The sequence below is a fragment of the Triplophysa dalaica genome, chromosome 14, assembly GCF_015846415.1.
Source record: "Triplophysa dalaica isolate WHDGS20190420 chromosome 14, ASM1584641v1, whole genome shotgun sequence".
NCBI lineage: Eukaryota > Metazoa > Chordata > Actinopteri > Cypriniformes > Nemacheilidae > Triplophysa > Triplophysa dalaica.
The window spans coordinates 16,068,400-16,092,543 of record NC_079555.1 but is presented as its reverse complement, the minus strand read 5'-3'; the positions used below and the strand labels follow the sequence as shown (position 1 = coordinate 16,092,543).

The following is a 24,144-nucleotide window of genomic DNA, read 5'->3' as shown; positions in this document are numbered from 1 at the left end:
GCATTATCTGACGGCTAAACATTTTACTGTCAATACCGTTGCCCATGTTTTCCATTAGATATATAGTTCATAACTACAATCTCAACAAATATGAATGGAAACCCTTAGGAAAATGATCCATGATCTTTCTACAATAGCCTAATTAAAGTTTAATCAGGATATTTGTAGTAGAATATAAAAGTTTTTTGTTGTCACTGTACAGCTGTACAATGAAATTTAAGCTCTCTCTGTACACATAGTAACACTGTATATTTACAAATTGTACACAAATTTACATAAGTACACATATCAAAGAACTGTAGTCACATAAGATGAACATCTCTATACACTCAAATTTATTTATAAAGCGCTTGTTACAATTTTCATTGTCACAAAGCAGCTGTACATGAGACATATTGACTATGAGCAAATCAATTAAAGGTACAGTTGAAAGAAAAAGTATGTGAACCCTTTGGGCTTACTTGGATTTCTTCATAAATTGGTCATAAAATGTGTTCTGATCTTCATCTAAGTCACAACAATAGAGAAACACAGTCTGCTTAAACTTATACCGCACAAACATTATACGTTTCAATGTTTTTATTGAACAAAACATGTAAACATTCATAGTGCAGGGTGGAAAAAGTATGTGAACCTTTGGGTTTAATAACTGGTTGACCCTCCTTTGGCAGCAATAACCTCAACCAAACGTTTCCTATAGTTGCAGATCAGACCTGCACAACGGTCAAGAGAAATTTTGGACCATTCCTCTTTACAAAAGTGTTTCAGTTCAGCAATATTCTTGGGATGTCTGGTGTGAATCGCTCTCTTGAGGTCATGCCACAGCATCTCAATCGGATTGAGGTCAGGACTCTGACTGGGCCACTCCAGAAGGCGTATTTTCTTCTGTTGAAGCCATTCTGTTGTTGATTTACTTCTATGCTTTGGGTCGTTGTCCTGTTGCATCATCCATCCTCTGTTAGCTTCAGTTGGCGGACAGATGGTCTTAAGTTTTCCTGCAAAATGTCTTGATAAACTTTGGAATTCATTTTTCCATCGATGACAGTAATCCGTCCAGGGCCTGAGGCAGCAAAGCAGCCCCAAACCATGATGCCCCCTCCACCATATCTCACAGTTGGGATGAGGTTTTGATGTTTGTGTGCTGTGCCTTTTGTTCTCCCACAGATAGCGTTGTGTGATCTTTCAAACAACTCAATTTTGGTTTCATCTGTCCACAGAATGTTTTGCCAGTAGTGCTGTGGAACATCCAGGTGCTCTTTTGCAAACTTCAAACGTGCTGCAATGTTTTTTTTGGACAGCAGTGGCTTCCTCCGTGGTGTCCTCCCATGAGGTCCATTCTTGTTTAATGTTTTCCTTATTGTAGATTTGTCAACAAAAATGTTAGCATGTGCCAGAGATTTCTGTAAGTGTTTAGCTGACACTCTAGGATTCTTCTTCACCTCATTGAGCATTCTGCGCTGTGCTCTTGCAGTCATCTTTACAGGACGACCACGCCTAGGGAGTGTAGCAACAGTGCTGAACTTTCTCCATTTGTAGACAATCTGTCTTACCGTGGACACATGGACATCAAGGCTTTTAGATATACTTTTGTAGCCCTTTCCAGCTTTATGTAAGTCAACAATTCTTGATCGTAGGTCTTCGGAGAGCTCTTTTGTGCGAGGCATGGTTCACATCAGACAACGCTTCTTCAGAACAGCAAACTCCAAACTGGTGTGTGTTTTTTATTGGACAGGCCAGCTTTAATCAACACATCCAATCTCATCACATTGATTGGACCTCAGGTTGGCTGACTCCTGGCTCCAATTAGCTCTTGGAGAAGTCATTAGCCTAGGGTTTCACATACTTTTTCCACCCTGCACTATGAATGTTTACATGTTGTGTTCAATAAAAACATGAAAACGTATAATGTTTGTGCGGTATTAGTTTAAGCAGACTGTGTTTCTCTATTGTTGTGACTTAGATGAAGGTGAAGGCACACATTTAAAATTAAGGAGAGAGAAACACAGGTCAAATATTAAACAGACTATAAATTCCTATATGCAATATTAATTATGTAACTTTAAAATTCTAATTCTAAAGCAGCCACCCGGTCAGGTAAATAGTGCAAAACAGTATGCAAACAGTGGTGAGGAACCCAAAACTCCAATCGAGGAAAAAAAAACCTCAGGAGTACAATACAGGGTAGGTAAATGAGCATTCATGAGTATCTTTAGTAACGAGAAGTAAAGAGTATCTTTACTTCTAACCCGAAGTTTCTGGCAAGTCGAACATATCTGGTCCTATTAATGTCCTCAATTGAGGACAGTTGTGTACCTTAGATTAATCAGTTTACTGTTTGATTCTGCGTGCAACCAGCATACCACACCAGAATGCCATGGGTCAGAGTATGCTTTCAACTGAGCAATGATAGAAGGAATCAAGCAGCTTCTGGGACATGTTTTTTTTTCTCATTGCCTTTAGAAAATACAGCCGCTGCTATGCTTCTGGATGAGAGATAATGTATAGTGTTAACAGTCCATGTAAGGTCCTGAGAGATGTTTGTGCCGAGAAATGTAAAGGTGGTCACCCTCTCTGCCAGGTTGTTACTGATTCACCATTCTGAGAGTTTAGCAACCTCCACTCAGTAAGCAGAGTCAGACTCATCTCCATGTGATATCAGCCCAACCAAGTGGAGTCGTCTGCAAATTTGATTATTGCATTTGAGTTATGCACTGGAGTGCAGTCGTGGGTGTAGAGCGAGTAGAGCAAAGGCCTAAGTACACAACCCTGTGGAGCTCTAGTGCTTTGTGTCAGAATGGAGGAGTAGTATAACCATAACCAGAATTTTATCTTACCTTTATCTCCTATTTACCTAACTCTTACTATAGTAATCATAGTTTAACCATGTCACTTGAAGTACAGTAAATACAAATAGTATTATTTAGTATAATTAGACCATAATTCTCCAAGGGAAAATGTAGACATTTCAGAACATGTGTTCAAATATGTTTTAAAATTAACAAAGCATAAATGAAACATGATTGGCATTTGGAATGAAATGTTTGACTACATAAACCATGATTTTACCATGTTTAAATAAATAACAGCTATTAATTAGTCATTTGTTCTGGCCTGTTCAGCGATTTATCTGCAATATACCAGAATTGAAAACCTGACAAACCAGGTGTGTTGCTCTCCATGTACTCATTTGGGTTATTAAAATAATGTGTGAGTGACACAAAAGTAATAAACACATCTGGGCAAGAAATCAATTCCAGACGTGATTAACAAACTATAAAGCTTAATTGTTTTTTGATTGATTTAGATACGTATTGATCCTTCCCAACACAAGGTAATTTGTTTGGTGGTGAAAAGGCTTTAAAATGTGATTTAACAGTAACAGTGTAGTTTTTAGAATACATGTCGTTTTATATGCAATCTCATAAAAGCACCGGTATACAAAGTAAATCACAAACTATATAAAAAGGAGATCTATCACGCACAAGGGAAGTGTATATCTAGGGGCACAATTCAAGAGAGATATCTGGTTTTCTACCCCAGCAGGAATATATTATGGATAGCATGGCTATTCCTAACCTAAGGTCCATGAGGATTTTTCCCCTTTGTTCAGAAAGCCGTTTATCATCTTCAGCATTGCTTCCGTTCAGGTAATTTCTTCAAGAAAAACGCTTCAGCACAGCAAGGGTTGTTGGGATTCCATGAATCTGTAGTACATACATCACAGCTATGTATAATTCAAACACTGGTTTGAAAAGCTCACCGAGAGCACCGCGAGATCAGACTTTGAATTATGGGCCATTCTCATAAATAAATAAATTCTGCTTTGATGGAAAACATGTTAAGGCATGAGAACGTGTATTATTTAAAGATTTATTAAAGGCATAGAGGTGTATACCAAACCAATTATCCATTTCACACTTTCAGCATTTTAAAACAGTCATGCTTTTCTGTTGCTCCAGGTCTCTGAATCAAAACATTGATGGATTTTCGAAAAGATGAGTTCATTTCACATAGTGAATAAAAACAATTTCTTATTATTCAATGCTTCCAATGCTGGTTTAGGCTTAGAAGTCTCATTCGAGGCCTGTTAAACAAGTGGAATCGTTACCCAGGGATAATGCAATGTAATGATAAAATGTAGCTATCCTGTTAAAATATATTTGAGGGCGCCATTTAGGGTTTCCTTAAACATGCTTTTGTTTTGAAATAAGAAACTCTGATATGCATTTTAGATCTACAACAGGTTTCATAGGGCCTTATACTCTTAAAGAGACAGTTCACCTAAAAATGAAAATTCGGTCTTCATAAACCCTCAAGCTGCTCAAAATCTGTATGCATTTCTTAATTCTGTTGAACATAATAGAAGATATTTTGAAGAATGTATGACAGCAAAACGCTCTGGGCACTTTTGACTGCCAGTGTAATTTTTCCTACAATGGTAGTAAGTGGTGACCAAGATCTGTTTGGTTACAAGCATTCTGCATTGTTCATCAGAACAAAGAAATGTATACAGATTAAGAAACAACTCAAGGGTGAGTAAATGATGACAGCAAGTCATGAACACACATACACCCAGAGAAGTGGGCAGCTATAACAACAGCGTCCGGAGAGCTGATAATCGAACCGGCGACCTTCAGGTCACAAGACCGACTCTCTAACCACTAGGCCACAATTTGTGGGTGAACTAATTGTTTATAAAAAATAATAAACTGCTGCATGGTACTTAGTTGACAAACTGAACAGAAACAAAACAAACTCAAACAGCTGTCTGTGTGACTTCATCTCAGCCAGCCAATTATTCTGTTCAGTAAACCTATTCCCAGGCTAAATGAGAAAGAAAACATTTGTGTTGACAGAGGGATATGTAATGGGAGAGAGTTCGCACTGTGACTCAAAAGTCATTTGTGAACTGATTTAATCAGCGCAAAAATGGCACACAAAAGCTCAGGCGTGTACAAATGTGTGAACTAAGACAGATAAAAATGCACAGATTAGAAATTCATTATCCACATTCGCTTGACGAAAAATGACGTTTAGCATCTTTGCTGCAAAACTTCTTAATTAATATCGTTATATCCTGGCACAGGTGTGATTTCAGTCCTCAATTGTTGCGGAAGCATCCGGCAAATGGCTTCTGCTCATCTCACTAACAGTTTGGCTGTGATGACCTGTGAATGATTTACTCTGACATCAGCCCCAGTTATAAAAGTAGATCTTCTGCCAAATGGGCAAGTAGTCCATAAGTGGACCTGAGAGGACAGGAAAATAAATACAGTCAGCACATGACTTTGAGTTTCTTAAAAGCTTTTTGTGGGATGGTACTTGGGCGAGATGGATTCATGACTTACGTGTAACCAAACCCACTCCAGGAACATAATCAGCCAGGAAGCGTAGGAGGTATAGGATCTTTGTCCTGTGGGTGTACATGAAACAATGTGAATTTAATTACAGCACAACAGAAAAACCATTATGCAGTAAGATGCAAAATGTATGCTTATGCATGCAAAACTCGCTGTCACAATGCTTGGGAGTTTTGGGTGGTTGCCAGGGTGTTGCTATGCAGACATTCTGGGTTATTTTTAGCATTTTAACCCCACAAATCCTTGAAAATCTATGATATTCTATAGACCCTAACATAGCTTTGCTTTCCTCAATGTAATTCTATGGGATTTTTCATCTGTTAAATCCCTGCATTTAAGTGGATTATAAACACACCTATTTTCACCGAGCCCATGTATGAGGAATAGTAATAGGTATCCAGCACATCACATTAGAAGGCTGCGTTAATATAATGAACAGACTAAAAGTCTTGACCGCTAAACATATAAGAAAAGCATATGACTGGAGACACTAACTCAGAGTATCGGTCATAGAAGGGGGAGCGGAGCAGGTAATACAGGAGAAGGAAAGCCCGTCTCCTTCTCTCAGCTCGCTCTTTGCGGTTCATCGTCTTCATGTCACTCAGCAAACTGAAACTGAAGATACAGCAACAATTTAACTTTTTTTTTTGATCTTCACACGCTGGGAAACCAAGCAAACTGTGAGAATGAAATAAGAGGAGCACCTGGTTATCTCCAAGAGACCAGAGATGATCCACGGTTTCCAGGAATGCTTTCCACAAACCCCAAGACTGGCCACTTGGAAATGTTAAGAATGATTCGACACAACGTTCAAACAGCTTCATCATCAGTTCACAAACTGGAGTAAACAAGGGGCGGGGCAAACTTTAAAACCTTTAGGAATTGCAAGGAATTGCTGCATATTCTGATAAAATAGAAATATCTGTGATGATTTCAACAAATATGTTCAAGAAGATGTTTCGCAAATTTTACGCTAAAAATGTTATATGTATAAACATGAGGATACAATGAACTAGCGGTCGTGCGATGTACAGTGACTCTGCAATAGTTTCCTGAAGACCCAGAGGGCTGGGGCTTGGGTGGAGCACCTCCTCCTGATTCCTGCCTACTGTAGTTTTCTGAGGGAGACCCCAAAGACGAGACTGTAATGAGGGTGCTAAAGAAAAGCAAAAACACACAGTATGAATGAAGAGTATGGGGCATGGCGTGTCAGTGGATATGCTGACATGTGTACATATATTTAGGATCCATTGAAAAAAGTTATATTCACATATTTCACACTGGGACTGAAAACATGACACAACCAAATATAAGCGCGATTGACTTTCATTGTATGAACACGAACCCAAATATCTTCTTTTGGGTTCCATCATTTAAGAGGTGAGCTCTCATGATGATGCACTTGCTTCCAGCTTCTTAAAAATAGAACTACATGGTTGACAGATATCTAGGTCTTACTGTTTCCCAGTGGTCGTATCGCTCTCCCTGAACGCTGGCCGACAAAAGTTGTGTCTTCCTCCTCTTCAGTATTCCTCTCTGTGCGGAGAGATCAATGCATCAGAGCAATGCAGAGGAAATGGCCACTTAGCAGACACTTTCCATCCTAAAGAACCCACAATATATTACCAGCCTGCCCTGACCCACCCGCAGGTCCTGTCTCAGGCATACACACAGTATAATGAAACTTAATGACATAGTAACACAACACACTTCCACAGTTCACTATTCATATCCTTGCAACATAATGTCAGTGATAACATAGTGATAACACTATTGCAACATTTGCATTCCAATAGGTGTGCATTTTTGCATCTATTTAGTCACCTTTAGGATGTGAGGTGGGCGTCATGTTATATAGGGATTCTCAAGCACAGCTGACAGAAAATAAGTAACATTCTTTAACCTTAGTCGACATGTATTAACAGGAAAACTATGATCTCTCACCTCCACTGCAGAGCTGTGAATCCCTGTCCAGAGGAGTTATAGGTGGTGATGTCTGGATGCCTGATTTGTACCAGAAAAGCAGGAGACAGCGCAGTATCGCTCTGTAAAGAGACATGAAATCACATGCAGATTAAAAAAATATATACACAAATATTTTCTGATGAACACAGAGAAAGATCTTTGGCAGAAGGCCTCTAACCAAACAGTTTTTGCAAACTACTATCATAGTAGGACTAATGACAATTTCTTTGTTCCGTTGAACACAAAAGAAGATATTTTGAAGAATGTAGGACTGCAAACACTTTTGACTGCCAATGTAATTTTTCCTACAATGGTAGTTAGTAGGGGCCCAAGAACTGTTTGGTTACAAGCATTTTTTCAATTATCTTTCTATTTGTTAATCAGAATAGAGAAATATGTACAGATTTTGTACAGTTCAAGGGAATTTTTACTTTTTGGTTAAATGTCCCTTTAAATGCAATGTAATAGGGCTGCTCGAATATGACAAAAATTATAATTCTGATTATTTTCGCAAATATCAAAATCTCACTTTTCTTAATTTTATTCAAACCACATATCTTGTCTTTTTAATTGAATTAAAAAACAATAATAATGTGGATATTACAAAATGGATTAAACATTTTTATATATAGCATAAAATACAATTTTAAAAATGTATTATTGTTTGATTATGTTTAATCAAAGTTTAGTCTGAAATATGTATGTTGGTTGTACTATTTTTAGTTTAATACATTTAATGAATATATAATAATTTATTTCCTTTTTTAAATATATTTAACATACTTTTAACTGATTTTACAGACTTAAAATATTATTATATTGCATATCATCTATAGAAGAGGTCTTCAACGATGAGAGATGCATGGAGCAGGGACCCCCTTATACTAAATGTGTAAACAGTGCTATTTAAATAGAGACAACCATATTGTCACAGCAATATTATGTAAAGACATAACATTAGCACTATTATTTTTGCACATAGGCTAAATACTTTTCTGTGTATTATGTTTGTTTTTAATATAGATTGCTTGATTATTTTTATTACGTTTATATTATATTAGTAAATATTATAGTTTTATTAAGTGTCATTATTTTTAATGACATGTAGTTCACATACCACCAGGGGTCTCTTCAAATACCACTACTGGTATGCGTACCACAGTTTGAGTACCACTGGCTTAAAAGGATAGTTCACCTGACTACCATAGTAGGTCAAATTATAATGGTGATCAAAAATGCCCCAGAAGAGTTCGCTTTACTACATTCTTCAAAATATCTCTTGTGTTTAAAAGAACAAATACATTTAGAAATTCTTCCTACTGTGGCAATCAATGGTGGACAAGAACTGTTTGTTTACAAGCATCCTTCCAAATATCTTTCTCCGTGTTCATCAGAACAAAGACATTTATACAAATCTGGAACAACTTGAAGGTGAGTAAACAACAACAGAATTTGACCTTTTGGGTGAACTATTCCTTTAATGTAAAAAATAATTGATTATGTAGACAATCAATATTTTGTCATTGTTTCCTAACACGCGTCATTAAACCCGTACAAACCTGTATGTTTTTTAGAAGTTAATCAAAAATACATTGGATCGGTAGATTTCCATTGGGGTGATTATACTTTTTTCAGGGAATAATGTCAATATAAATGTGTTCCTCACACAAAGCTGAATTGTGTTCCTTGGAAACACATATCAACAACCTCTTAACAGTTTACAGGGCTTTCACACGTTGAGTAAACGTACATTTTTGGCCCCTTTATGCCACCTCAACACTTACTTGCCAATCTGAATCAGAACAATGACAAGCCAGCGTCCAGCTTCCCCCCACAGTTTTCGGGCCGCCATCTCTGTGAACACCTCCACATACTCCAGAACCGACAACCAGGATAGCAGCTTGTGTTGGGAAAGAGACTACACTCACACACACACACACACACACACACACACAGGGACGAAACACACATATGTTTGTCATTTTGCTGAATGCTTGGTCCAAAAGCATAAGAGGTTAGTTGCTCAATCACAAACTCAATATAAACTCAAATGGCCTCTGAGGAGGTCCATTAAGGTCACGGCTCGAGAGCCCTGGGCTGTGAACGCAAAGCCATTTGTCCTTTCCCCATGGCTGGGAGCTGGCGTTTATTGCCGCTCTGAAAGTAGCTCAGTCTTTAAATGTGTTTATTCCTTTACACTGGCAATGGCAAGCGCAAAGATAAATATGTCTCTCAAGCACAGGCGTTCTGTAGACTTCGCTTGCTCGAGGAAATGTGTCTGTTGGTCGGAAGGGGTCTGGTGTATGTCACGTATCCCCATATGGAAGCCAATGAGGGCTGTCATGAGCTGGACTAAAAGGTGGATAACAACAAAGTGTGTTGTAAAACAGTGAAACAGGGTTCGGCCAAATGTTTTGAAATAAACAAGGGCAAGACAAAAAAAAGCTGTGACTTAAAACCTACAAACTCAGAATCGGCTATGAGTTCTCTTGTATATTCTCTCTTGAAGCAGAGACGGACTGTGCTGTTCAAAGTTCCACAATTGAGAACTTTTATTCCTCTATAACTCTATAGTGGTTACCATGCCAACTGCCCATGCACTCTTATGCAAGCCTTGTAAGGATGCTATGATAAGGGGAGAGAGAGGGAAAGAAACTGAGGCTGGGGTATTAACACCTGTCTCGAAGTGGTCAGGTGAGACTGATTACACCTGGACATTTATACCTGATGTTTACATGCAATTTCTTTGTGTCAGACCACTTGGGGTTTTATGTCGTTTGCAAATTTGAATCTCACCGCAACATGAAACATTAGGAGTAAATGTATGACAAATAAATCTCTTTTTAGTTGTGCCTATATTTATATATCATGTGATATCTCCGGTATTACATGAGGCACATCCGGAGAAGTCTTAAAGGGACTGTTTGCACAGTAATTATTTCATCATTTATTCACTCTCACGTCAATAAAAGACAAAAGAAGATATTTAGAGAAATGTCACAGTGGTTTTGTTTCCAGAAATCCAATGTTTGGTTACCATCATACTTCAAAATATATTATTTTGTATTCTTCTACAAAAAAATGAAAGTCATGCAGGGTGAATATATAAGAACCATCCCTTTTCCATTAGGTAGATATTTAAAGCTGGATGATTGATGGTTGATTGACAGGTCAGTGGGTGGGCATTCACTGGCTCCGGAATGCATTTGGAAGGATTTGCATTTACAGTACACTACAGCTGTGATGTGGTTTGAGTGATCGGATCATGTAACCTTTGTATTTGTATCACATGATTAGATAACCTTATATAGATGTTAATAAAAACTGTAAACAAGTCGAAATCCATGACCGGATTGAGGCATAGTTGAAGGGATACTCCACTGTCATCATTTACTCATCCTCAGATTGTTCCAAAATACATTTCTTTGTTCTGTTGAACACACAGGAATATATTGGGAAGAATGTCAGATAGCATTCACCATTTACTGCCATAGTATGGAAACAAAATATGGGGGTCAATGGGGGAGGAGATCTGACATTCTTCCAAATACCTTCTTGTGTGTGTTCAGCACAACAAAGACATTTATAAAGGTCTATTATATCTATATAAAGATTGTATTAAACAATCTGAGAGTGATGACAGAATTTTCAGTTTTGGGCGAACTTTTCTTTTAAGGTTATGGTGTTAAGGTACATAAATTACCACAGGCAACGTCCGAGACAGATTCTTCCTCAAGATGCCATCATTCAGAAGCACTAGCAGGTTGGATGCAGAGTAGACTGTGAATAGAACAGAGAAATACAAAGACATCTACACTTTATATAGTTTCACTTTACTTTACTTTGTCCATGTCCTACAATACACATATATTACAATAGACATGTTACTATTACAAATCCTTATTAACAATGACATTACATTGTGTAAGTAGAAGCAGCTCCAAATAACAGCAACACAATTATAAGATGCAGTTAAAGAGTATTACTTCATTGCACCACGGACGATGTAAAATAACATGTAACCCAATGAATGATTTACAATTAATGTTATCAGAAAGTTGTTCCGAGAATGGCCAGAATGTTCTGACTTTGTGAGATGGGGACTCTGATAACTACACTGTGCTGTGGTGAGTCAAATTAAAATCCTGATCCCAGAACCTCTCTTCACTAACACTTCCTGTATAATCTCTAATCGCCCTTGTCTATAAAATATAAATTAAACTCAAATGTAAAAGCATGACATAAAGCAGTGGATCTTACCCAACTCGGAGAGTTCATGAGAGTCAGAGAAGCGACCTGTAAATAACACAGTACATAATAAATATCTGTAAATAATGCTAGGAAGGTAAAAATGCAAAGTGCAATATACAATTGTTAGCTTAAAACTTTGTAATATAAATGAGATGCTAAAAGTTTAACTTGATGTGGTTTGGTATCGTATGTTATGGAAGTGACAGATGTGTTACGTAACGTTTCTGACGTGCAACATTTTGTCATAGTACATCTATACTGTCAGTTTTTATGACTTTATATAAGCCGCAACACAACCTAATATCGCGGGACTATTAAACGTGAAGTGAACTGCAAAAAGTTCAATGCCGTTTTAAAGCTTGACTGAAATGTAACCAGTTGCAGCTCCAAACACACATAATTTTCCTTAGACATTATATTGCACCTATATGAACTTTAATCAACACATAACAAACAAGTGCAGCATATAACACTCTAACACAACAAACAGATAAATCGGGTATATGGTGACAAAGTGTCCAAGAATGCGTTTACTTTCACTTTGTGAGTTTCTCACCTGCGATCAGGTAACTGAGAGTGCGCACTGCGCTCTCCAGATGAGCCGTGGCCGCTGGGTTCGTCTTCACATACTCCTCATACCGTTCATATAGACGACTCACTTTATGCAGACAGGGCACAGACATTACAAACGATCAGTCTGTCCTCAAACACATGAAAACATAGCAAAATACACACAGTACAGCAAGTCTCGCACTTCCGCATATGCAGAGCGCTGTGACGTGACGTCATTTCCAGTGTGGTGAGCGCTACATTTAAAGACGCAGTAACTGTTTTTGACGTTTACTCAACACTTCATGTCCTTGATTACAGGCTAAAAGAAGTGGAAAATCATGTTTTTTTATCTGTATGAAGTATATATACTCTAGAGTTTTCACATTTACTGTATTTAAGACATACTGTATTTGGCAAAATCTGCCAAATACATCTGTACACCCACATTGCGAGGTATTTAAATTGCGCTTCCTTTTTTTAAAGAAGGTATATATGCACTAGGCTGTACGATAGGCTAGTATTTCACTCTGAACATTGATTTTTCTAACCAGAAATCTATTAAAACCTTTATACGGGTCAACAGCAGAGAAAGGGATTAGAAAACCTCTTGATGCATGACCCAAAATTGAATATAGCTCACAACATCATCAGTGCTTTCACATGCACTGGAATAAATCGAGCATTTGGGATAATAGCCGTAATCCTCATTTCTTTAAAAGGTTTATGATCCATTTCTCACTTTAGGCTTCACTCGGAAGAAGCGGAGGACAATAGAGGCTACAAAAACTGAGTTTGGGCATCAGTGTAAGTGTGGAAGAACGAACACATATGAACATATAGAGATGGCAGAAAGAGACAGCTGATGATACGAGATGAGAGACAGAAACATGAGTATACATAGAATCTGCTCTGCCATAATTCAAGTAACAGATCAAATTTTAACAGGTGCTCCACCTCTAACACCATTCTGCCTCATCATTGTCAGATGTATGTGTATGCTATTTAAAGTAATAGTTCACACATACATGAAAATCCTCATCTACCTGTTTTTCTAAATCCATATGCTCCTATTTTCTTTGTGTAACCAGTACATTTCTTTTATTTTACAACACTTACAGTGATCACAACTGTCAAGTTAAAAGAACCTATGTTGCATCAATGAACTTGTAATGTACATTTTTTGGAGCTTCGCCAGCTGCCCCACATAAGTGCCATGACAGCATTTTAATAATAATGTCTTATAAGATAACTCGCATATATGGGTGAACGGTGTCTTCAAATCTCGCTCATTACGCCTTTGTGTGTCAGCACACAATTTTAAATATATATTCACTAAAGGACACAATCATTTGTCCTTAACAGATTCTTGAACCACCTCAGTCTGTAACTCATATGAATGTTTAGAATGTATATCTCAAGTGGAGGATCTACTTTGCACATGTCATGATTATATTGTTTTTTTACAGGCTCTCGGTTAAAACCTTACACAGAATTTGTTTTTTAAATAATTCCTGTCTGAATGAATGTTAATGACATGGATCTGTCCTCTTGAGGGTCTTGAATTTGATTGGCATCTGATTCCCCACTATCCTGCAATGATTAATTCACTTTTAATCAAAGCTACAGATTTAAATTCATATTTGATCCTTCTATCATAACACTCTGTGTTTTGCAAGCCTGCAGAGAGGAGGAGATCACACTAATGCTTGATGTTTATTAGGAAGTTCTAAAAAATGAACTAAAAATGAGATTTTACAATGTCACTGCAAAGAAATGTTTTTAGAGGTTTGTGTTTCACACAAGCATGTAATCACAATGTTCAGCATAAAAATGTGTTTACCATTCATTGTACTTGCCGTGACATATTTCTGGTAAAACATATTTGTGATTATTATATAATTTACTCTGCACATTGACTCTGCACTTCCATAACTGTCTGGTTCGGCTCAGCTGCAAAAACTGACCTCCGAAGACTACAACGGAAAGTCCGGAAAGCTGAGCGAATCACTGGCACAACCCTCCCCAATCTACAAGTACCGCACTCCTGAGTAAAAGAACTTTCTCTTTGAACTGCTGTTGTCTGGTCGGTGTTACAGAGCACTGAGCACCAAAACAGCAAGACATTGGAAAAGTTTCTTTCCTAAGGCCATATACCCCATGAACAGTTAAATATTCTACTGTGCTATAAAAAGACATGCGATACACAACTATATACTCATATTTATTATACAATATTCTGTCTATTGCCCTTTTGTCTAATCTTGTTCTTTTTGTCAAATGAGTATTGTCTCTCACATATTAATTTTTACATTTTGTTACCTTTGCATTGTCACGTTTTTAACCTGTATGTGCACTGGAAGCTTCTGTCACTAAGACAAATTCCTTGTGTGTCCACGCACACTTGGCAATAAAGCTCTTTCTGATTCTCTTTCTTAACTCTAGGATGGAAGGGATACGCTTTCATAGACATTTCCTGGGAAGATTAGAGGGGTAAAAATCTATTTTTTCTTATCTAAAATAGCGAGTGCCATGAAGCCAGGGCTTCCCCCTGGAGCTTCTGTTAGCCTGTGGTCTGCAGATTTAAGGCTGAGCGATGGTGTTTGTGATTTAGCACAGCAGTTTGATGACATCTCTGTCCCACCGGTGCTCTGTTGAGGGTCATTCGTCAGACATGAGTGATGCTTATGAAGGGAACGAGTGAGAATTAGGCATCTCCCTCTTTCTACATTGAATACACTGCCTTTCCATTGTTCTGCTCATCTTTGCTGCTTTCATAAGCAATGCTTTGCTTTCTTCATTTGTGGAATTTCATTGATCTTAAAAAATTGTCAAACATTGAGTTCGAAGAAGAAAATCATTTAGTGAGGTAAGTAGGAAGAGTATCTCACAGACTCAATGAAGACATTTTCACTTAGGTGTGTCCTCACTTTTGTTTCCAGCGGTTAAGACATTAATGGCTGTGTGTTGAGTTATATCTATGGGACAGCGAATTTACACTGTTATACAAGCCACACTCACTACCTTACAGCAAAGTGTCATTTCTTCAGTGTTGTTACATGAAAAGATATAATAATATATTTACAAAAATGCGTGGTGTGTAATCATTTCTGAGATACTGTATATTTGGTTCTCAAATGGTGTGTCGCTGGTCTGTCTTAATGAAGCATACTGCAGTAAAACGATGCTAAATGCACTAAATAAAATGTGACGGACCATATTATTATGCATAGTTATGATAGCAAAATAAATAGGTGTATTAACTTTCCAGGAGGAGGAAAAATATGCACCAATTATGGTATCGTGTCATGTCTGCATTTTTAGCATCTGATGAAGCCGGTGTTTTGAATAAACACCTGAAACAGTGACATGCTTGTGATCATAATAGCACTTTATTCAGCACTACTAATTTACAAATGTATTACTCAGCATGAAATGACACTCACAGCCTATTTTACAATAATAATGAAATATTTCAATAATTATATATTTACGAGCATAAAAGTCTATATCAAATAAAGTAGATTTGTATCATTGCAATTCAATAGTAAAAATTGGGTGTTCCATACTAGATTAGAGCACACATGCCCCAGTTTTTACAGATTATATTCTTTTACACTTTTGGATTATATTTTGTTGTAGCATTTTACTTCAGAACGTTACACAAGATGGGCACAGTTTAATACAGGGTTCGCCAAGAAAAGTTTGAGCAGTTTTACCTGTAAACAGTTTGTTTGCAAGTTATGCTTTTATAGATACTATAGCAACACATGCATTGCACATTTTAAAGTGCAAATTTAACACCATCAGAGTTAACTCTCACCCAGGGTTTATATGGGAACCACTGATGAAGTGTTAAATTAACACTTTTGAGAGAGTTTACATTATTAACACTGTGACAGTGTACATTACAAACTCCTTTAGTGTAAAATATTAACACCACAATGGATAAGAAGAACACCAAGTCAGGGTTAAAAGTGAACTCATTAAATACACTTATTACTTTAATTAGCAACACTGTCATTGTTGAGTATACTGCTAATACAGGGTTCCCTGGAATTAACACAACCAGTCCAAAAAGTGCTACAAATTACATTTATTTTTTACTTTAACAGGTCTTCAAATTAAAATGTAATGATATATAGGGCACTTCAAATACCCTGTACAATATAAAACTGCCCAGTTGTTTATCATTTCTCATAAAGATACGCAGAAACTTATTAAATACTGGCATTTCATGAACAACATCTGTACAAACAACAAGTCCTGTGTGATATTTAATGTCATTATGTTCAACCCAAGTTGTGACACTTACTTCACTTGACATACTAATTAGAAAATAGTCTGAAATCAAATTACCATTTTCAACATCACTCAGTATCTTTGATTTGACAGTCCCAGACTCAATCCCTCTGGCAGACAACGATTCCCAATGATAATTATTGACAAGCGTGAGTTTTACAATTCCTTATGTCAGTGATTTATTTTCAAAGTTCAACTGTGAAGAATTAAATTAATGATATGTTAAAAATATAGTGCTTTTTAAAGGTCTAGTGCAAATTTAGCATCATATAGCAGTGATGTTGCGAACTGCAACCAACGGATCACTCCACCCCTCCCTTTCGAAGCACTACGGTGGCAAACAAAGGACAACATTTCTTTACAAAGAAATGTTGTAAAGGTTTCGCTTCTTTGCCGAAGGAGATAACAAATTGTGAAACACACTGAGCAGTTTGTCCGATTAGGACTACTGTTGAAACGACATTGAGAATCCCAATGTAAGGTCACCTGCGATGTTTGTAGATAGATATAGAAAAACACCATGCTTCATTATGTAAGGTCTTTTTAATCCTCTGAACCCATAGTTATGTATATTCAATTGCATTTCTATCAATTGATGTTAAAAAAAATAGCTTTTGATTTTAAACTCCAATTTGTGAGTTATTGCAAGTCTCAAATTGGGCCCAAAATCAGGGTTAAGTGTGTGGCCTGCCTTAGCTGGTGCCCCTTCCATCTAGGAGCTTTTGTTATCGTCCGTGTTGTTTTCCTACTGGTTCATTTCTCATGCATGCAGTCTTTCTTCGCCCACACCTATTTTGCAATAGAAATAGAGATGGAAAAGCATGTCGGCTCGCCGAGACAACCACAGCTGTGCTCTCCCCTTCTTATCCCTTTTCCGGCTGGTCGCATGTGCGCTGGCGTCTCGGAAAGCAATCTCACGGTAATGAAATCACTCGCGTACATATCCACCTGACCAATCTTGGTGTAATGAAAGCCTGCGTGCGCACACACCTGTGCCGAGGAGGAGTGAGGACAGGACGCCTGGACAACACAATGTTGGCAGCCCGTGGAGGAGCTGACGCAAGGTGAGACTCTTCCCGCAGGTGTCCGTTTAATTCAAATCAAGACAGAGCTGCCCTCTCAGAACCAATCATTTGATTGGCTGAAAAGAGGGATCGTAGCAGACTGCACATTTGAATGAAGGCACAACTGTAAAATTGAACGATGTGACATCAGCTGTGCTTGTAATTAATTTTTACTTTTGCCCGGTAATAAGGGTTTTTACTCTATGCAAATTTCTACTGGCCTCCGTTTCATTTGCCAGACCCGATAATTTTTTGGATATATAATCACCTCAGTATCATAAAACATTAACATTTAAATGTTCTCGTTCCAAAATAACTTTTTAAAGGTCCAATGTGTCATTTCTATTGACAGGATCTATTGACAAATGCAATATAACATACTGTTCATAACTATGTCTACAGAGGTGTACAGTATAAAGACCTCACACAATGAAGCGTAATGTTTTTATTACCTTAGGATGAGCTATTTCTATCAACATACACCGCAGGTCCTCTTGCATGGAATTCTCCATGTTGTTCCTACAGTAGCCCTACATGAACAAACTGATCTACAGAACGCGTTTTGTAAATACGTTATCTCCTTGGGCAAAGAAGCGAAGAGGAAACTGTTCTGTGTCAGCCTCCATAGTGCTCCGAAAGGGAGGGGTGAGTGTGGAGACCCATTGGTTGCAATTCTCAAACCCATACTCTGGACCTTTAAGATGCAGGAACATTGACGTTACCTGCGTCATAGAAGCAGACTTGTCATAATACAAGATGGATTTACATCCTTATAAAATGTTGCTTGGTTTACAAAGCCCAAAAGATCATTAACCATTTCATACATTTTTACTTTTACATTTACAAGACAAGCTGTGGATTCTATCACTATTCTATTGCTATAGTAGCGTAGTAATATCTTTGTTTGATTACTTGCACTAAAATCTGTATTCTTGTTGGATTGGACAACTGTTGCCATCTGGAATAAATCAAGAGAAGGCTCATCACACATGAAGTCAATGTCTACAAAATCAAGAAAAGTCCACAATCTTCTTCAGTCTTCCACAGAACACAAAGGAAGATATTTTCAAGAATGTTGTTGACTGGCCCCCATTCTCTTGCATTGGTTTCATACAACAGAACTGAATGGGGGCCAGTGCTGTTCCTTTGCCAAAAATATCTTTTTTTTGTTATGCGAAAAGAAGAAAGTCATATAGGTTTGAAATGACAAGAGGGTGCGTAAAGATGACAGACTTGTGAACTATCACTTTAAAGCAGAACTGTATAGAGCGATCAGTGCCATTGTGTATTCTTTCAAAGGTAGCTACTAGCCTGACATGCATAACACATCCTTTTAGTCCATCCATCCATCCATTTTCTACCGCTTATCCGAACTACCTCGGGTCACGGGGAGCCTGCGTCTATCTCAGGAGTCATCGGGCATCAAGGCAGGATACACCCTGGATGGAGTGCCAACCCATTGCAGGGCACACACACTCACTCACTCATTCACTCACGCACTCACACCCTACGGACAATTTTTCCAGAAATGCCAATCAACCTACCATGCATGTCTTTGGACCAGGGGAGGAAACCGGAGTACCCGGAGGAAACCCCCGAGGCACGGAGAGAACATGCAAACTCCACACACACACAAGTCGGAAGCGGGAATTGAACCCCCAACCCTGGAGGTGTGAGGCGAACGTGCTAACCACTAAGCCACCGTGCCCCCCATCCTTTTAGTCATTATCTCATATTCGTTTCAAAGCTGACAACGTTTTTAACTTTTCAAACATGTTATCTATAATGTTGTTGTGTACAGTCAGATTTTCCAAATTTGTTTACCATTATAATAAACTAAGTCTTAATGAAAGGATGTCAGCACTTCTGGCATCTCTTCTCCACCCTGACTGACTGAGGACATCCAATACCTTCTGGGTGATGCAGGCTTTAGTTGTGGTCATCACTCATGATGCCGAGCATCCAGTCAAACTGGAGCTGGTTCTGTCAGACTCAGATGTCTGAGAAACAAAGAAACAAGACAAACTTATTAGTGCAGAGGCCGCTCACATGTAATATAAAAATGACACAATATAACAAGGGTTTTAGTTTATCCGTGATCCTTAAGGATTGCACATCATGACACCTGCAAACATGAAAGACAGTTTAAAAACAAGGTTGTGAGATGACACTCACTCATAATACAGTAACAGAAGCAAGAAAGAGCCACAGCCATAAAAGTGCAGGTAATAGAAACTGAGGAGTGGAAGACCTTCCTAAAATCTTTCAGCACCAGTTACATTCATTTGATCTCTAGAGATCTGTCCATCATGTATGTGATCTGACTGCATGTTTATGTTTATATTTATTCCTATTTAAAAACTGTGTGTATTAATATTTAAACAGTTTCAAGTTTAACCACAATAAAGTTTACAATTGTTACCATGTCATTTGAATTATAAAAAAAATATGTTTTTACAAACAAATAGTAAATACTGTCTAGTATCAGCCAAATCATCAGGACATTAAGTCCAAAAAATATGCACATAAAATACACAAAACACAACACCCAACTTTTTTCGCAGGTTACTTTGTAGTATGTTCCTGCTCTGTGTTAAATAAATCTTTAGAATTGTTATGATTCTTTCCTTATCCCCTAACCCTAACCCTATCCCCTATGTACACTACAGTATGTGCCGATTGCATTAAAACAAAAAAGTGTGATTAAGTGAAATATTTCAGATGCCGCTTCAAGTTTTTTTATTGCTGCTTGTCTTATTTTCCTCCACATGATTTAAAGGAGTAATGAATTAAAATCACAATTTTAACCAAAGCTTTTGTTAAATAAGAGGGAATCGTATTCATGCGAACATCATGCAAGTGTTAGAACTGAAAACGCCCTTGTAACTGAGATTACATCTGTTATTGACACCAGGCCCAGCGAACGGCAGGTTCTGGAATGCACCTATCTATGACGACATTGATAGGTTGAACACCGCCTCCATAGAAAAATATCAACCTGGTTCGCTCATGACAATTCTGAAGTGGCGCGGAACTAGATAGAGCGAGCAATCAAAAAACAAACATCTCATTAAAAATGGCTTAATATTGTGCCATCCCTGGTTGTGAGAGAAAACAGTCTCTGCATAACCTTCCTTCGGATTCCGACATTAGTAATGTGGGGTTAAAGTTTATTTTTAAAGAGGTTCCAGCTCATGTGGGAAAAACATAAAGCCTTTGTTCATTTAATTTCTCTGAGGATTCCTTCGTGAACAAGGCAGAGATCGACGCTGAATTTGTGGAATGACTAAAATTAAATGTATCCACCGCTCAACGTGAGAAAAGACAACATAAGTCCTAATAATCAGTAATAATGTTCCAACTAGAGGCAACAAATGTCGTGTTTATAATGGGATTTATTGTCTTTGCTAAGTCGCGACGAGACATGGCATAGCGCTGGTTGATCAGGCCCAACGCACTCGCGTTGTGTATAATGTTACCATTCCCTGCTGTAATGCGCGAGCTTGTTTCTGTCTCACACAAACTCTGTATGATGTATATGGATGTTTGTTTATAGTATTTATATTGTCGAATAAAAAAGGTAAAACAGTAAGCTATAGTTTTTAACTATTTAACATTATATTTTTTTATAAAACCTTACCAATCCTTCACATCCTGCTCAAGTCGCGCTGGCAAAGTTGATGTATCGTCTTGATCATCTTCATCTTCCGGACCGACGACATTTTATCACCTGTAAGTACAATTGCTTTGGAACATGATGTTCCGAATATGGTAAGAGGCGTTACATTTCCGTGAAACGCTCTAGTATTCGACCAATCACTATGCACTAACCAACTGGCCAATCATACATCTCGCTTTTCAGAGCGATGAGCTTTTTAAAAAAGTGTGTTTCAGTGAGGCGGGGCAAAGAGGAAACATGCACAGTATGTGGTATATACAGTGTTTTTTAACCTTAAAACGTGTATACACATTACATTACATCTTAAATAAACAATAATATTCGTTTTAGCCGTGTCACATGACCCCTTTAAACTTCACCACATCAGGTGCAGAGTCTGAGGCAGGAGGATAATGCCTAAAATTCACGAAAATGTTCTTTAAGTAAAGCTTCTTCAAACATTTGAACACTTTTAAACCGAGAGAATATGTTTTATTCACTGAGATGGATCAGTTGGAGCAGCTGTGGTAGGGGGCTTGGTAGTCGTCTCTTCTCCCCCCATGCAACGTCTTACAGTTGTGTTCAAAATTATTCAACCCCCAATGCTGTAAATGGTTTTAGGGAATTTAGTGTACATTTGTAATTGTATTCAGAATGAGATCCTACAAGGACTTCTTAAAGAACCATATGCAACTAAAATGACATCAATTAGTTTTGTAATACAGTAGTAAATGTTTCTTTTGTGAATTCTTTATTGACATAATTATTCAACCCCTTAAAGACTACCACTCTGAAGAACAGAGGTTCAATGAAGTGTTTTCAATCAGGTATTGAAAACACCTGTGGATATCAGGGAGCGGCAATAAAGCCTAATAAGCACCAATTAGGCAGCTTTAAAATGACTGTGATACTCAGCTCCTTCTAGACATTTACTGGTGTGGTTACAAACATGGTGAGGTCAAGAGAATGGTCCAGGAAGACAAGTGAACAGGTAATTACTCTTCACAGGAAGGGCAATGGCTATAAGAAGATTGCAAAGATGTTAAACATACCAAGAGACACCATAGGAAGCATCATTCGCAAATTCAAGGCAAAGGGCACTGTTGAAACGCTACCTGGTCGTGGCAGAAAGAAGATGCTGACTTCGACTGCTGTGCGCTACCTGAAGCGTAGAGTGGAGAAAAGTCCCCGTGTGACTGCTGAGGAACTGAGAAAAGATTTGTCAGATGTGGGTACTGAAGTTTCTGCTCAGACAATACGGCGCACCCTGCGTAATGAAGGCCTCCATGCCAGAACTCCCAGGCGCACTCCCTTGCTGTCCCCAAAGAATAAGAAGAGTCGACTGCAGTATGCCAAAAGTCATGTGGACAAACCACAGAAGTTTTGGGATAGTGTTCTGTGGACTGATGAAACAAAATTAGAACTGTTTGGGCCCATGGATCAACGCTATGTTTGGAGGAGGAAGAACAAGGCCTATGAAGAAAAGAACACCTTGCCTACTGTGAAGCATGGCGGGGGGTCAATCATGCTTTGGGGCTGTTTTGCTTCTGCAGGTACTGGGAAGCTTCAGCGTGTGCAAGGTACCATGAATTCTCTTAAGTACCAGGAGATATTGGATGACAATGTGATGCAGTCCGTCACAAACCTGAGGCTTGGAAGACGTTGGACCTTTCAACAGGACAATGATCCCAAGCATACCTCCAAGCCCACTAGAGCATGGTTGCAGATTAAAGGCTGGAACATTTTGAAGTGGCCATCGCAGTCACCAGACTTCAATCCGATTGAGAACCTCTGGTGGGACTTAAAGAAAGCAGTTGCAGTGCGCAAGCCTAAGAATGTGACTGAACTGGAGGCTTTTGCCCATGATGAATGGGCGAAGATACCCGTAGATCGCTGCAAGACACTTGTGTCAAGCTATGCTTCACGTTTAAAAGCTGTTATAACTGTAAAAGGATGTTGTACTAAGTACTAAGATTGAATGTCACTTGATGATGTGAGCTCAGAAAAGACATTTGTGGTTATTTCATTATAAATGTTATGTTATATTTGTCTGACCTACAATTGCCAACCGACCAAAACAATCAATTTCAGTGGGGGTTGAATCATTTTGAACACAACTGTACATGGCATGGGTTTTCACGAGCAGTGTCCACTTTAAAGAGCATTGATTGTGTTTGTCAAGTACAAAAATATTCAAGTCTCAGGTTTTTTTCTCCTGTCGCTGGTGGTGGTGTGTGCTGTGGCTCTTTAGCCTCCACGGTAAGATCCACGGCAGCTTTCATTAAGATAACTTCCACTGTCAAGAACCATATCTCAGTTGACCCTCTCACAAATAGCATTTTACCTGTTTTACACAGCAAGAGAGTAAATTGGATGCAGTGCATTTACGTTTTATGCTGATTTTAATATGTGGTGCTTGCTAACTATTACTATTACCTATACAACCATAAACAATTGCGAAATAGCCTGCTGAAAACCACCATTGAATATCTGTGTAAGACATACTGTGGCAGACAACATTGCACACATTTCTTGTTTTCTATAGTACTAAACTGTTCAGTGCTTATTTGAAACCTTTTTAAGACAACCAAATTTGTCCACCAATGTAAGTTCATTGAGAGGAGGACTTTTATAAAATCTAGAGTTGAGTTTTCTGTTGCACTCAAGGGGTCCATTAACATTTCACAAGTATTCATTAATCATTCAAATTTCTCTTTTCTTTACTACATCATCATAGTGGGAAAATTTTGAGTCATATCCGGCTACTGATGATATGAAGCAAGACAGTTAAAAAAACAGACCTTTTTCTCATTCAATAAGTCTAGTGTGTCTACTCTATGATAAGACAGAGACTTTGTTGAACACGGACATAGATTTGAAGAATAAGTTTATAAATGAATTCAGTTTTCTTACAATGTTCTGGTATCTTGGATAAGTGTACGTTCTGTACTGGTAATTCAAATCCAAGACCTTAAATATGAGAAAATTAGAATTC

General features: G+C 38.1%; 1 protein-coding gene across 1 annotated transcript; it reads right to left on the bottom strand.

The window, feature by feature from the left end:
• Positions 1–3,856: 3,856 nt before the first annotated feature.
• pex16 (peroxisomal biogenesis factor 16) lies at positions 3,857–12,349 on the bottom strand. Its single transcript, XM_056766962.1, has 11 exons — positions 12,133–12,349; positions 11,586–11,621; positions 11,029–11,105; positions 9,110–9,243; positions 7,305–7,405; positions 6,819–6,896; positions 6,367–6,516; positions 6,065–6,137; positions 5,856–5,975; positions 5,349–5,413; positions 3,857–5,249 (listed from the first exon to the last, which is right to left on the bottom strand). Exons 1-11 carry the CDS (start codon positions 12,257–12,259, stop codon positions 5,191–5,193), a joined length of 1,020 nt encoding a protein of 339 aa, XP_056622940.1. The 5' UTR covers positions 12,260–12,349; the 3' UTR covers positions 3,857–5,190.
• Positions 12,350–24,144: the final 11,795 nt, after the last annotated feature.

Excerpts from the sequence above, each read along its gene's own strand:
- pex16 (XM_056766962.1), bottom strand. The coding sequence starts at position 12,259 with ATGTCTGTGCCCTGTCTGCATAAAGTGAGTCGTCTATATGAACGGTAT. Across the intron at positions 6,138-6,366 it reads CGCACGACCGCTAGTTCATT|TGGCCAGTCTTGGGGTTTGT; the intron begins GTATCCTCATGT and ends AACATTTCCAAG. Across the intron at positions 5,250-5,348 it reads TGGAGTGGGTTTGGTTACAC|GTCCACTTATGGACTACTTG; the intron begins GTAAGTCATGAA and ends CTGTCCTCTCAG.